The sequence below is a fragment of the Crotalus tigris genome, unplaced genomic scaffold (assembly GCF_016545835.1).
Source record: "Crotalus tigris isolate CLP2741 ecotype Arizona unplaced genomic scaffold, ASM1654583v1 scf7180000023589.2044511, whole genome shotgun sequence".
Lineage (NCBI taxonomy): Eukaryota > Metazoa > Chordata > Lepidosauria > Squamata > Viperidae > Crotalus > Crotalus tigris.
In genome coordinates, this window is record NW_024100062.1 from 415,207 (window position 1) to 431,540 (window position 16,334).

The 16,334-nt window shown below is 38.6% G+C and overlaps 1 protein-coding gene across 3 annotated transcripts in view; it reads right to left on the reverse strand.

Annotated features, from left to right (window-relative positions):
- Positions 1-16,334, reverse strand: part of ADAMTSL1 (ADAMTS like 1) — a 495,749-nt gene that overhangs the window by 27,144 nt on the left and 452,271 nt on the right. For all 3 annotated transcript variants that reach the window (XM_039319408.1, XM_039319407.1, XM_039319410.1), the window contains 3 exons: positions 11,117-11,244; positions 4,221-4,349; positions 694-873 (listed from right to left, as the gene is read on the reverse strand). In XM_039319408.1, coding sequence (XP_039175342.1) covers positions 694-873; positions 4,221-4,349; positions 11,117-11,244 — 437 coding nt within the window. The remainder of the gene's footprint in view (positions 1-693; positions 874-4,220; positions 4,350-11,116; positions 11,245-16,334) is intronic.

Below are 16,334 nucleotides of genomic sequence, written 5' to 3' on the forward strand. Positions count from 1 at the left end.
GGTCCTAACAGAATTACTTTTTGGAGAAGCTTGATTCTTCTCATGATTTTTTTTTTCTTCCATTCAATCATGTTCAGTTCTCAGTGACTGCCTGGACATGTCCATGTCCCTGCAGATCCCCCCTCCCTTTTCTTAACAAGGTTTTCCCAAAATGGTTTGTCACTGCCTCCTTCCTAGGGATGAGAGAGACTGACTAGTCCAGGGGTAGGCCACCTTGGCTCTTTTATGACTCGTGGACTTCAACTCCCAGAATTCCTGAGCCAGCTGGCTCAGGAATTCTGGGAGTTGAAGTCCACGAGTCATAAAAGAGCCAAGGTGGCCTACCCCTGGACTAGGCCAAGTCCATCCAACTGGCTTTGTCACAGTCTTCCATTTTCTAACCTGATGCCTTAACCACTACACCGGATTGGCTTTCCTTCTCATGATAAAAATATCAGTACGAAAGACATAAACTCCTGATGCCTTTAGTGCTCCCATTATTAATCGGTTCCCCTCTCCAGGAAATGCAGTTTTCATCAAAGAAAACCTGTATCTTAAATACAAATATATTTAAAGTATTTTGATCCTTGTTGATTTCCCCCAATTAAATTACGCTACACAGCCGCGCATCCTTTGATCACGGGCTTTTTGGTTGGAGGGAAAAAAAATGACAAAAGATATTAATTCTCAAAAAGATTACATACTTTAACTTACCGAGGACTAATAGCTGTGTGCTTTCTGTTACTTCCCCGCGGATGTTGGCAGCCCTGCAAGAATACGACCCTTGGTCTGAGATAGATACATTTCGAATCAGTAGGGACCCATCGTGGATGTGAAGGTCAGTGGCCAGCTTGGTTTTATTCCTGAACCAAGTAAGTTCTGCCTCGGGCACACCTGATATAGGAACACAATGAAAGAGAGAGGCAGAGAGAAACACAAAGAATATCCACGGTGAACCTTGTGCAAAAGCATTGTTGTAGGGTACCAGAGCAACCCATTGTTCCGCGGTCCATTTTGTTGTAGTCTAACAGTGCAGAAATTTGTTTTAAAAAATGTACGAAAGCTCCAGATATGTTGCTTTCGTCTTCCACGCTTTACAAAAATTTGAATTCTCACGTTATTTAATTGACAAATAGCCTCTTTCGTTGGGTTTTTTATGGCTTTTATACAGGCGATCCTCAACTTACAACATTTGTTTAATGACCAGTTAAGTTATAATGACACTGGAAAAAAGTGATTTATGACTGGTTTTCACACTTACGGTCATCCCCATGGTCACATGACCAAAATTCAGGTGCTTGGCAACTGGCATGCACTTATGACAGTTGCACTGTCCCAGGTCATGTGATCGCCATTCCCAGCCGGCTTCCAGCAAGCAAAGCCAATGGGGGGAAGCCAGCTACATTTTATGACATGATTCACTTAACAACCTCAATGATTCGCTCAACAATTGTGGCAGAAAAGGTCACTAAATGGGGCAAAACTCACTTAACAACTGCCTTGTTTAGCCCAAAATGGAAATTTTGGACTCAGTTATGGTCGTACTTATAAGTAACTATAAAGTATATTTGATATACTTTATTTATAATTATGAAGATTCCAAAGGTTACATTTAACCTTCCCAAAGAAAGGGAAAACATACAAACGAGTTTTCCTGAACACGGTGCGTTTTCCCTTCCCCAAATCATCAGCAGATACTGTACTAGTTGTACTGCTGCTATTTCTGAGGTATTTCTGTCATGGAGAAAACACACAGTAGCTCCGCCTTTTCTGATCCTCTTTTCCATATTTGTAACCCCAAGAGAAGTTCAACTACCCTGCAATGGAGACAGTCCTTTCAAAAGAGGACCGTGCCTGGCCTGGTCTTCCTCTTGCTGGAATGTAGAGGGAGATTGTGTACAGGTAATCCTCATCTTACAAGCACAACCGAGCACAATGTTTCTGTTCCTAAGCAAGAGCAGAACACGTTAGGTGAATTTTGCCCCATTTTGTGACCATTTCTTGCCACGTCTGTTAAGTGAATCACTGCAGTTGTTAAGTTAGTAACACGGTGGTTAAGTGAATCTGGCTTTCCCGTTGACTTCTCTTGTCAGACGGTCACAAAAGGGGATCACGTGACATGACCCCAGGACACTGCAACCGTCATAAATATGAAGCAGTTGCCAAGCATCGGAATTTTGATCGCATGGCCCCGGGGATGCCCCAATGGTTGTTAAGTGTAAAAACCGGTCATAAGTCACTTTTTTCAATGCTGTTGTAAGTTTGAATGGTCACTAAATGAACTGTTGTAAATCAAGAACTGCCCGTAATCTCCCTTGTCCTATAACTTGGAACTAGCCCTCGATTGCTCTTATCATTATTAGTGGAACTAGTTGCTCCACACAATTAAGTTTGTTAAGTATATATCCTTTCTCTTTTGTCCTACGGTTGGCCAAGCTTTAAGGGCCAATTTTAACTAGGGAATTAGCGGGGGAAGATCTAATTTCTCTCTTCCAATGCTTTGGCCCTAATCCAGCCTCTGCTTCATTGGTTGTCAAATAAAAATGGAAAAAAAATAAGTTGGGAGATCCAGTCTGATCTTCCTGATGACATCTAATTTCACTCTTACCGAGGTGCCTATGGCAAAGAGAGACATTTAATCTGATGTAGCAACCTTGCATCGGTTGGGAATTGCCATAAATGATTGTACTTTTATCTTCTGCCAGTGTGTTTTTCCTTATCCTCACCATCACTCACTCTTTTGCTTCCATCATTTTTTTTAAAAAAAATCTTCTTGTTTACTTTCATTCCCTTCTCCTGTGGTCTCCCTCCGTTATGCTAAACAAAGGTGTGTATGGATTTTTGTTTTCGGTTTCTGGAGGAGGGAGTTACTTCTTCTTGTTGATTTTATTTCTGCAAATTCTGGGACTCAAGAGTGAAGAAAACACACTGTTACTTTTCAGTGGCACTATTCTGTACACAAAGATTTTGGCATAGGCAGCCTGATATTGTCACAATTGGTACCTCTGGATCCAAAAGTGATGTAGGAACGATTCACTAATTTGTTGTCATTAAGGATTATCCTTGTGGTGGGCTACATTATCCATCAAGTACAAAGTATTATTTTCCAACCCTTGTTCTATCCAGTTCTTTTTTGCTCTTATAGCTCACTCCTCTGTAGGTCCCAAAGCCAGAAGGGTTCAATATGGAATAATACCTTATAAGCCATTCTCTCATATTAGCTTACAATTTCCTCCTTTCTCCCCATAAATTCAAAGATGGCTGAAGGAAAAACACTTAAGGCTTTACTCTATGATAATCCAGAAATGTCAGTAAAGTTGGCAACTCTGATCCAAACTGGACATGGTTTCTGGTTTCATTGGCTCCTGCTTGTTTCCAAGCCTAATGCCAAGGCCTGGTATTAACCTGCAACATCTTTCAAAGCAGGAAGCCACAATTTCTGAATATATTCCTGAGTCCAGAAATAAAAATATATGTGACAAACCACTCTGTACACTAAAATATGAGAGAGAGTAGACTTTTAAAAATTATTTTGATTATTTTTTTAAAATTATGGATTGCTTTCCCCCAAATATGAGCTCTTTAGTAGGTTTACTCAAAATAGACAAGTTACGCTGCTCATAAAAGGCTACGCTGCTCACAAAAGCTTGGTTCACAGGCACTTCCCTGATGTTCTAGTATGTTTGCTGTTCTTTGTTATTCTGACTTGCGCTAATATAGATTTCCAATTTTGCTGTAACAAACATCTCTAGCCTTAGGACAGAGTTCACCATATAGAACCTGATGCCTTATGTTGCCTTATCAGATAAGCTACATTTCAATCTTCAGTTGTCCAGTATAAATACTTTCTCCTGAAATCACAGTCGGAAAGCAGGTAGATCCATGGTTCATTTTTTTGGTAAAATAGAACTAAAGTGTCCTATGGTTAACTGAAGATTAAGGCCTTCGTGGTGAATAAGTGGAAATGATGGCTGTTTTATCATGCTCCACATCCATGAAATTGCCTTACACTGATTTAAATGATTGTTCCATCTCACTCAGGGCTGACATGCAGCAACTCTAAGACCTCAGGCCATGCCTGAAGCTATATTTCAGATCTGCATTAAACTATGTTTTTTCCCACTGATGAGCATTGCAGAGGATCCCAAACAATCCAATAAAATGTTTTAGTTTTCAAACTGGATGCAATGAAATCTAAATGCAGGGCTTTTAGCCTGCTTATTAATATAGTTATAACAGACCTGCAATTTGGCAGTTAATGGTCACATTTATCCCTGGAATTGTTTTCACTGTGCTTCCGATATCAACAGAAATAGTTGGCAAGTTCTGATTGGTTACGGTGGTTCTTGATGTCTTTATCAGCGGTTTCCCTGAAAAGAAACCATGAATTATAAAACAAATAAGACAAGAAACAAAGCATAGGCACAGTTATAATTGATTAATAAAGGAGAATATTTGTAGCTCAGGGTTGAAATGAGGGATCCTTGGTGCTCTCTGAGCTTGCTTGTTTTTGATGCTGAGGATGTTTATCTAGTTTGGGTAATGAAACAACTGCAAGAAAATAAGCAAGCTCAGAGAACAAAAAGGACCCCTCATTACAACTTATTTATTTCTCAGTTTTATACCAGTAAATGATTTCTGCTGAACTAAGCAATGAAAACAGCATACAAACCTGGTTACTAAGACAAATGGAAGTGAAATACAATGGAAATAATAATCTTGGGAGAGACAGTTTCAAGAATCATCGGCAATTTGTATATGATCGTAAACAACATGTCAGTTTATAAACAGATACTTGATAAATATCTTTTGCTTTTATAATATATTATATGTATTAAGATTTATTCTGTAAAATTCCCTTGAACAAGCAAATTGGCTGCAGAACGAGAGAAATGAAAGCTGGTTGCATCAATAAATCAGAGTGTAATTAAAGCTATTATCTGCCTAATTAAAACAGTCTTGACATTTAATTGTATGCAGATACTAGACTCACTTCGATTATTTCTGTAATGCTAATTTAAGTTATCCTAATGTTTTTCCTTAAGGTCTTATGTACTTAATTCTCATCTTTTATTGGAAATTTCCATGTGGGGCCCCTGGTCTAAATTGATCTAAAATAAGAATGCTGCAAAGTGTAATGAATTGTAGAAATTTCATGTTATGGGGAGGGAGGCAGGGTGAGAGAAAATCCGAGAACAAATATAAACCTCAATGCAGATTCACCTGCATTCTGGTCATCCACTTCAGAAAATTGTAGTGTGGGTTAAGTTCTGAATGCTGGCTGATTTTGTGGAGGCTTCTATGTGAGCTTGTTCATAGGCCTTCAGAATGTGAAGTGGGTGAGGTTGCATAATTGATGAACTTGGGCCAAGACAGGAGCCTATAATGTCTAAACAATTAATCCCTTATAAGTCTACAATAGCAGGAAGGGGAAAGAATTGGCACGGAAAGGATGGCTGTAAATTGAGGAAGAGGAAAAATTATGGGAGCTTTAGTTGGCAGCCTCAACTAAAAATATGGAAATCTGATTTTGTTTCTGTGCCTCCCCTTCCCCCAATACATATGTCACTAACACAAATCCATAAGCCATCATAACAGCTAAAATATACTTTATGTGTAACAGACTGTATTTCAATCCCCATTCTGTAGAAGTAACCCACCAAAGCATGGCTGTTGGGCAGCTTTTGTTTATATCACTTGTATGCAGACTCCTTTAAATGTCAATATAACGAAATATCCAGCCACAAACATGTTCTACTGAGCCATGAAAAGTTCACACAGTTCTCATTTTTTATTGGGTACTCCTAAATCACAGAGAAAGAGAGACCTCAACTGGCAACTGGTCTTTTAATTCACTGTTTCTTTTTTTGTGATCTCCTCATTAGATTATATACTTGTCTGCTGTTAGCCTATAAAAAGTAATTTGTCATTCCAAAAATGGAAACATTTGCCCTCTACAAATTCATGTGTTAAATTAATCAATGAGCCAAGTGTTTCATTTAGCTTGAACAAAGATTGCCCACTTCCTCTGAGAAATCCAGGCCTCCCCTTCTTCCCCACAATGTTGTTTTAATTGCACATTATCACATTCGTACAACTTGGTATCCAGATTTGAAGCTGCTGAATGACTGGATACCTGTGGCTCGTGTTTGACAGATGAGGCTATTCAGAAGCTGCCCAAAAGCAGCTTTGCATCTAGAAAATTTGACCCAGGAGATTTTGCATTTCCTAATTTGTTTGCATGAGAAAATGAAATCAAGGCACGGACTATTTTATTAGAAAAAACTGTTGCTGGTTACTGAAAACCTGCAAACAATTTAAATGTGTGTGTGTGTGTCTGTGTGTCTTATGAACCTACACAAATGCACATATCAGACAGTGATTGATTAGGCTCCATAAATTGGCTTGGATCAAAACTGTGGTTTGAAGGAAGAGGCTTTCCTTCCAAAACTCTAGTCTAAAGTTAAAGCCTCTGGAATGTGCCCATCGGGAATATACAAACTGCAAAGACTCTTTGCAGCCTGGATTGCTATGCTCTGTTGAAAGTGATAAACTTTAAAACTCAAGCATTTACCTGGATCAGGATGGATTAATTACTTCAATGCTTTATGTTGTGTTGCTGTTAAGTCTATGTTGTTTTACCATATTTGTGTTTTTAAGAAGAAAAAGCTGTATTGATGTTGTTGTTGTTTTTGAGAGGAGGAAATATTCCTAAAGTAAGCATGGGGTGGATAGGGGATCTATCCGCCACAATGAATGTAAAAGTGAAGTTTAATGATGAGAAAATAGTTTGGTGAACTGACTTTCTTAGAACTGTCAGCCTGATCAACATTTTTGGAGCAAAACCCACTGGGGACCTACGTAGAAGTCTGCGTGCAATCCTTCTTAAATCCTTTTACTGGAGTGATCTTGGTGTCTAAAGCAAACTGGGAAGCATGTATCAAGCCATGATTTTTGATCTTGGATTATTTAGACTGACTATAGTTTAAATAAAGTTTCTACTTTGGACAAATTGATTAGTTCAAAACAGAATAAATCTGATTTTGTGCCAGAAAAAAAAGGATGGTGGTGAGGTGGCAGCTGTGCACATGCAATACTAAAATAATTTAAAATTATGCCTAAATTAGATCAAAATCTGGGTCCTGGGTGAGAAAAAAGTATCAGTTAACTATTTGTCTGAAGTAGCTCCATATACATTGGTTTAAATAATATGACTGCATCCTAACCTTTAAGTACTTCAGATGGCAAGGTGAAAATTCTGCAGCACTATGCAAATTTGTTTCTAATTTCCGTGGCTTATAACTATAACATCAACAGGCTGTTTTTCTTTCCACACAAGACTATCACACTGCCATTTGTTTGGCAATCCTACCTATACCCATAATAAGGACATACAGTAAGGAACTAAGAAACTCTAGGATTTTTAAAGTTTGAGATGATACCTATATCCTATATGTTTATATGCGTGCACACTCACATGGGTCTTAGAATGCAGTTGCCTAGACTAAGTTCTGCAGTTTTCTTGATGTATTTTTGGAAGTGTCTTTCCATTGCTTTCTTCTGAGGGTTGACAGGGAATGATTGGCCCAAGGTCAATCAGCTGACTTTGGGCTTAAGGATAGGCTGGACTAGAACTCATAGTCTCCTGTTTTCTAGCCTAATGTCTTAACTACTACAGTAAACTGGCTGTCTTATTACTTCAGTCTCCTTTGCATAAGTTCTATAGTTTATGTTTATCCCAGAACTTTTATATATAGCATATTGATTCATGAATTCAGCTATATATATATATATATATATATATATATATATATATATATATATATATATGTGTGTGTGTGTGTGTGTGTGTGTGTGTGTGTGTGTGTGTGTGTGCGCGCGCGCGCGTGTGTGTGTGTGTGTGTTTTCTGAGGTTTTCGTGGGTGTTTGTATGTAGGTCTTTGGTTATTCAGGTTTTCTCCCGCGTAAAATTGGAAGTGTCTTGGCGACGTTTCGACGAAGTCCCATTCGTCATCTTCAGGCTGGTGTTTTCAACTTCGTGCTTCTGAAACAACTCGCCGTTAGTTTCTGTCTGGAAATCCCGAAAGCCATCAAATATTGAACGAGCTGGTCTGCGTCTTTTTGGTGCACCAAATAAGCTGCGCCTGCGCAGTAGGACGAGCAGGTGGTGAGTGTTGTTCGGTGATTGAGGCGGCAAGATGGCGGCGCCTGGGGGCTCTGCTGCCGCCTCAGTGTTGAAAGGGTTAATTCAGCAATTTACCGCCATCACGGGTGCCAGTGAAAGTGCAGGCAAATATATGCTTGAAGCATGCAACAATAATCTGGAAATGGCTGTCACTATGTTCCTTGATGGTGGAGGCATTGCTGAAGAACCCAGCACTAGTTCTGCAAGTGTATCAAACCTGCGACCGCATACAGAAGATGAAGTGAGGGCACTTATTCCTCAAAAACAAGAAATTCTGGTAGAACCCGAACCCTTATTTGGTGCACCAAAAAGACGCAGACCAGCTCGTTCAATATTTGATGGCTTTTGGGATTTCCAGACAGAAACTAACGGCGAGTTGTTTCAGAAGCACGAAGCTGAAAACACCAGCCTGAAGATGACGAATGGGACTTCGTCGAAACGTCGCCAAGACACTTCCAATTTTACGCGGGAGAAAACCCGAATAACCAAAGACCTACCTATCTATCTATCTATCTATCTATCTATCTATCTATCTATCCATGTTCTTAGAAATAGCCTACTAAGATAGTTTCATTCTCTCAAGTTAAAAGAACTAGGAAGACAGGCGCCTCATATATTTGGGGAAATGCACACTTTGCTTAAATACGAGTGGTAGTACCGGGAGCTGTTTTTCTTCTGTCTACTTGTGAAATTCTAGAGGCCCTTTATTGCAACTGTTCATCTAAATAATTAAGGCCACATTATACAGAGCAAATGTACTGATATGTAGCCAAAAACTGTTGATGCTGATTTGCAATAGCTAGCAGTTCTCCAGGTTATTAGGTAGCACTTTTCAACAAGAGGGGATCCAGATTCTGACCTGACACCTCCTGTGTGTAAAGCATGAGATCCATGACAGAACCAAATTCCATTTTGGACAAAACAATCTGGAACAGATGAACTTTTGGAGTGATCTAACTAGGCTCTTTTTATTTTCTCGTTCTGTAACTTTGCATGTTACTAAAGCTACTTGCTGGCCAAACACCTAAAAGAGTTTAAAGCAAGAACGATCTCATAGTGTCACTGCTCTTTCAAGAAAGGTTTTCATTAGTGCTGATCCAAGTGAACAAAGATTTAATTTGTCATAGAACTGAACTGTTGGTGTAAACAAGAAACTTAATCTGTTCTGAGCTTTCCCTGGCCGGTGAGGGGAAGTGTGCCAGCCATGCTTTGGCTGCATCAGGGGGGGGGGGGGAGCTTGACCTTACAAGATGTTGACTGAGCAGATAACATGCAATCCAACTAATTATTTGGAGCAATGCTTAACTTCAGGAATATGAGGAATCTCACTGACTCTCATGAGCTCACTATTAAAATTTGGCTGCAGCTCTAATGAGATGTCTGGCTCTTCTACAATTCAATCTAAGAGAGAAAGATTTACAGAAAAATTGGAGCCACCACCAAGCATAAAAAATAGTAATAACACATCAAAACATGCCACTCTGATGGATTTAACAAATCAAATCCGTACCATTCTATTAAAAGGAGAAATAGTCATAAGAGCAAAATATGGCAGAGAGATCAGACCAAAATATAGGGTGTGCAAGTTGAGCATACAGATAAAAAAAAATTTTTTTTTTTAGATTTTTGGCCTAAACGTTTAATAAAGGTAAATCCATTACTGTTTTATCATTCTTTTGGTGAAGACATCAGTATATTTCAGCAGCCACTGAATGCTTGAATCTTCACATTTGAACCAAAATATCAAAATCAATTACTCTCGCCCCTGAAATGTATAGAGATGACAGGAGTGGGAACATGGAATGAAAAACACGGTGCGTTTTTTAATATTACTGTCTTAAATAATCATCTCCGCAATAATATTAAAATATAAATGCCAGTGTATATTAAAAAGAAAACTACAAGACGTCCCAGAATTAAGCAATTTAAAACTCCTCTTTTTGTATATCGAAATGTTAATATTCCCATATCACCAGCCTCTTGTTTTTAGGGTTGCTTAGCTTCAGAGTCTCAGTCTCAGTGCCTAGTGGAATTCTGAAGGTGGAGGGTTCTGATAGGACAGGGGACCAGTACTGGGCCTCAACATGCCAGCAACCGGTCCGCATAAACACGCAAAGCACCATCTGGGGGATGCAGGCAGCACACAAAACAGCGCATCCTTCAGTCCATGGAAAAACCTCTCTCTACGGAACTGGTCCCTGGTGCCCAAAAGGTTGGGGACCTCTGTGATAAGAGATGCTAGCTACCAAACTGAGGACCAATCATAATGGATCAAGATACAGAGGTTAAAAAACACAGGGCTTTTTTTGTCATAGAACCGCCCAGAACGGAGTTCCGGCACCTTTTTTGGATGGAACCTTGTAGGATAGGCAAGGCAGGTTGTATGACGTGTGTGAGTTCTGGCACTTTTTTTTTTTAACAAAAAAAGCACTGAATATACATATAGTAAAGCATAAATCAGAGTACTTCCTAGATCTGGCACCTGACTTCAAGACTACTTCTGGAAATTCTAAAATAGGTGTACTATATGTTTTAGAATCTCAAAATAATGCCAAACCTAGTTCTTGGCAACGCTCCTTAACATAAAGAAAAGCTCCATTCAAATTCTTCCGTCCTTGAATATACTTTGCACGTGAGAAACCTAAAATAAATTCTACAAAACTATAAGCTTCACCAATTCTATTTAAACTGCTACAGCTCTCTTTACAAATAATCCTAGAAAATGAAGGAATGAAATATATCAAGCTAGCATTTAACGTCTTATGAAAGTTTTAAAGCAAATCATCAAAATGCGGGAAAATGTCAATAAGCCAAATTAAAGTTAAATAAAATTAAACAATTCCAGCCTTGGTAGGATTTTTAACATTGGAGGTTATCTTGCTATATGCTTGTGCTTAAAACTGCAAAAACAGGAGGATTTCCATGCTGTGTAATATGCCCTAAATGTGTTACCTGCTAATGTGATGGCAATGGAGACAGAGTCAGATCCCAACACATTAGTTGCGTTGCAAGTATAGAAGCCTACATCAGCTTCGACCGGTTCTAGGATTTGCAAGGAGTCATCTGGTTGAAGAAGAATCCTGCAATGACAGAAAAATATATTAAATCTTAAAATTGGATGCCACACAACACTTCTGGGTAAGACCCCCCAGAAGGGGAAAAGAAAAACCACTAGCCAAAGGTTAAATTTCTTCGAATAATTGTATTCAGAATGACATTTTTAAAAAGATTTTTTAATCCTGTTTTTTCATATCTTCCAATATCTCGGGGGTTGCCACAAAGAAGAGGGAGTCAAGCTATTCTCCAAAGTGCCTGAAGGCAGGACAAGAAGCAACGGATGGAAACTAATCAAGGAGAGAAGCAGCCTAGAACTAAGGAGAAACTTCCTGACAGTTAGAACAATGAATCAGTGGAACAACTTGTCTCCAGAAGTTGTGGGTGCTCCAATACTGGAAGTTTTAAAGAAGAGACTGGACAACCATTTGTCTGAAATGGTATAGGTTCTCCTGCTTGAGCAGAGGGCTGGACTAGAAGACCTCCAAGGTCCCTTCAGCTCTATTCTATTCTATTCTATTCTATTCTATTCTATTCTATTCTATTCTATTCTATTCTATTCTATTCTATTCCATATATAACTCAAGATGGCAAATACACAGTAACAGCACTATTTATTTATATTGCACCTTTATTATTTTTACAAACCACTCAAAGTGGAGAACACAAGGAATTTGTCTCCGATGCATAAACTCTCAGTGTGCATACAAATAATAGTGATAATCATCCTCATCCTCATGATTCTTTTTTATCTATGTTTGTTAAAACTGACTGCAAAGTCTTGCAATTTTTGAGGTGGGAAACTTGAGTGGAACTACAAACAGGGCTATCAGAATAAAAACTAAAGAACATCCCTGTATGTCCTAAATAGTGGCTAATCTATGGCTCTGCTGCTTTGTAGCCTCTGCTCAACTGAAAGGTTAAATCACTCCCCCTCCAGTTGAAAAACATTGTAGAGGACAGTGATGAACTACTTCTGTACTATTGCCAAGAACAAGAAAGTCTTCCACATCCCACCAGAGCACAGGGCCACCAAATATTTTTTCTGTGGCCCCCACAGTTGGTGAGTACTGAAGATAGTCCAGCAGATATGAAGAAGTACAGAATAGCAGCTGCTGGATGCAAAGTACAATGCAGCTGGGAGGGAGGGTAACCCAAAGGAGGAAAATTTAAGCAGACTTTTTTTCTTTTTTCTGCTGCAATTCTTCTGCTTCAAGAAGCTGTTTTTCATTTTTTTTTTTAAACAAAGAAAGCTAAACATCATTTCTAATCTGAACCTGAATTGTTGGTTTTCTAATTTACCGGTTGTCTGTATTCTCTGTCACCCATGTTATACTCCGTAATTGCAATTCAGACCTGTGTAAATAACTTTTCAATTGATCTGAACGTAAGGCAGAATAGGGATAAACCAGATGGTTCAGGCAACAAATAAACAGATAAAATGCAAAGGTTGTAGCTGATTTATTCAAGACTGTTGAAAGGATCTCAGAAGAATGAAACCTGATATTTCTTATCTCAGGAGCCATTACATCATTTTTAATGATGCTTTTATACTTGTCTAAAAAAAGAGTACCGTAAACAAAAATTAATAATCTTGATTCATCCTCATTGCAAAGAAAGACTAAAGGTTAAGTATATAATGCAATTCATGCACAATCTCTTTGCACTGTATATGTTTTTCATACTAAATTTGTACAAAAATTGGACCACTGTGCATTTTAGGATGTTTTATGATCAGTTCCATAAACTTTTTTAAAAAAAGGTGTACCCCCAATTGGAAATATCCCAAACAGCTGGAAATCATCCAATTTGATATTGAGCTGAATCTACACAGAGTGGCATCTCGCTACTCATTGTGAATTGGTTCCAGGAGGTACAATGAGTACCAAAAATGATGAGTACCAAACAAATTTTTCCCATAAGGAATAATGTAGTAAATCACAAGGCAACTGATACTGATAAGTTCTAGTCTGTGCGCTGGGTACCAAGTGAACGATGAATACTGGGACAAAATTTGCACATCAAAATGCACTGAGTACCAAATTTGATGAGTTTCTAAGCAATTGAGTACCAAGGTACCATTGTATTATTAAAACTCTTGTGTCTGTAATCTGTAACTGAGCAAAATGGTGCATAATTGGGCAAAACATTTTGAATCAAGGTACCTCAACATATTACAGAATATGTCCAAAACCTGAAATTCATGATACCCGTAGAATTGAAATTTGGTGAATTTTATAAAACATTTTATGACATAAAAAATCATCCTAAAGAGCATTTTAGGACATTATATAGAATGTCTTAAAAAGTTTCCCGTCATCAACTCCTGATATTTGACTATGCTATACAGTTCAACATGGGCTCCTTTCAAAGCAGATACATCTCGGAACATCTTCCTGAATTTTTCAGAACTTTTCAAATCCATTAGAATCTCTGCCGGTGTTAAAGGCATTGAGGAATTCATATACCTCTCTGAAATAATAACCCAAGGGATCATGGGTTGTCTAGTTGTTATTATACACAAAACACATCATTTTCACAACAGAACAATATCTTCTATTTTAATAGTAGGAAATAACGGATACTTCTGAAAAAAAAAATCTTAACAATCTTATGTCCAGTACAATCCTGTCCAAACGAAAAGAAACACAACATCTCCTTACAATGATGAGGGGCTTTGTAAGGAACATATGGACAGGCCTGGGCAGCAGAAGGTAGATATAAACTTTTAAACAATCTTGAAATCAGTCTTGGTATATAGAAGGTTTCAGGGATAATGCCAGAGATTTGGCATTTATGGGTTCAGCTGGTATACTGCGTAATGTCCTTCTGCTGGAGTACTTCCAAATTGGTTTTGCTTGGGTCTCTGGAAGCCTCTGGGTGGCCTTGACCCACTGAGAGACATATGTTTAATATCATGGCTTCCATTGCAAAGTTCTAACCTGCCTCCAATCATTCTTAGGTTGAATTAATGACACAGCCTATAGGCAAATTTGCTTTTCTCACAAGAAAACTGCAGCAGCTGTTTTCCATAACTTCTTTTGTCAGGATGGTAATAGAAAAAAAAAATTGGGGGAGTAGACAAAAGAAGATGAGAGAACTGGAGTGAGAAAGCCCATCCAAATGCAATCAAAGCCTAGTCCCTTACCATGGGTTGATTTTTCCCCCCCTTGAATGAAAACGGCAGCCTCATGAACCACAGAGTTAAGGATATTTGATCTCCCTCACAGCACCATGGGTGGCACACTGTAAAGCAAACCAGATTAAGCCCACCCATTGAACATTGTGTTGGAGAGAAAGAGAAGGAGGAAGGAAAAAGCAATGCAAGAAGGCTCCTCTTTCACCATCAGCTTCTTACTAATCATCACAATGTACAATACAAAAATGATCTTAATTGGGATATTCAGAAAGAAATATTAAGTAGACTAATATTTGGTTTTTCCATACAGAGATAATAAACGAGAAGGACATTTCCAACACAGATGAGAAGGCTTTTACTATTTGTGCAAAAAAACAACAACCCAACAACACTCATATGTGGAAATTCTACAGAAAAACTGGAAACAAGGCTTTGAAAACAGAGTTCTCCAATACTGTAGTTAGGTTTGCTTCACAAATTACATTGTCAGAAATATGTAGTTATATTTCAGATGTGTAAAGGTGTCTAACCCCATAAAGACTTAGTATATCAACGAAGTATTTACATTTATAAATGCATGGAAGTACAAGCTCGTATCTCGAGAGGGTCCCAGCTGCCAATTTCTACATCACGTTTTCCCAAACTGTGTTCCTTTGAACCTTAGGGTTCTACAAACTTGATGGAGTTCGGCGTGAGATTAAGGAGAAAAACCAAAACAATTCAGGAGAAAGAGAAGTTCCCTGAGGATGGGCTCCAGTATAAGTCTGAAAACTTGAAAGAATAAACCTTTGGTCCTGGTGATCAACTCAGATTGGATCCTACAACATTATCCTGGGACATGTGTGTTTGCCTTCATTTGCAAAACAAAACAAGTTCATCAAGCACAACAAATGTTCTATCACTAAAGCTTAGTATGTACATTGAGAGCTTATGCACCGGAGACAAATTCCTTGTCATACTTGCCCCCCCCCCAAATTGAATTCTATTCTATTCTATTCTATTCTATTCTATTCTATTCTATTCTATTCTATTCTATTCCATTCCATTCCATTCCACTCCACTCCACTCCACTCCACTCCACTCCACTCCATTCCACTCCACTCCATTCCATTCCATCCCATCCCATCCCATCCCACTCCTCTTGATCAGGAGCCCAGGACTTAAACAACAAGGTTCCGTGGTCTGAAAAAGTTTGAGTAGCTCTATCCTGCACCATCCTGTTTTGCTTACTTTTTCCTGTTCGTTGCCTTTTTCTTGCTAGCTCCTCCCCTAGCTAGCATGCTGACTGGGAATTTTGGGAATTGAAGCCCACCTATCTTACGCTAGCTAAGATTTGAGAAACGCTTTCTATACAATCAAACCAGAAGAGAAACAACCCCCTCATCCCATCCGGAAGGTGGTGTGAAGTAGCTCTTAGATTAGAAGACAATGCCAATGAATGGCAATGGTGAAAGGAAAGATCGCTTGACTCAGATACACGTGTCGCAAAATCTGGAACTAACAGAAAATTATTTGCTCTCTAACAACGAACAGCACATTGGTGCTCCAATACTGCAAAGGCAGGATTGCTTAAGATATGAGAAGGTATATGATTTCCTCATGTTCAATTCTGAACGTAAACTTTCTATGGATTTTTTGTAACCTGGATATCTTTTAACAGCATAGAAGGAAAGCATCTCTCTAGTAGTTTTAACAACATATATAAACAAGAAAAACCTTTATGTGCACTTTCCCAACAGGATGTAACCACTGGCAATGCATATCTGCATATAAAACTTTCGAAATGCCAGAAATGTATTTTTATAGGACAAAGTCCAACCAAATTTATACCATAGGCCTATATTTGATTAAGGCTGCATGTGCTTTCCATAACAAATACATTCTTGTTCTCACATAGGAGGGAAAACATACTTTTTCATTTTTTAACGTTTTCTTTTAGGAGTAAAAAAAAAATGAATGCTCCATCTGCCTGGGGAA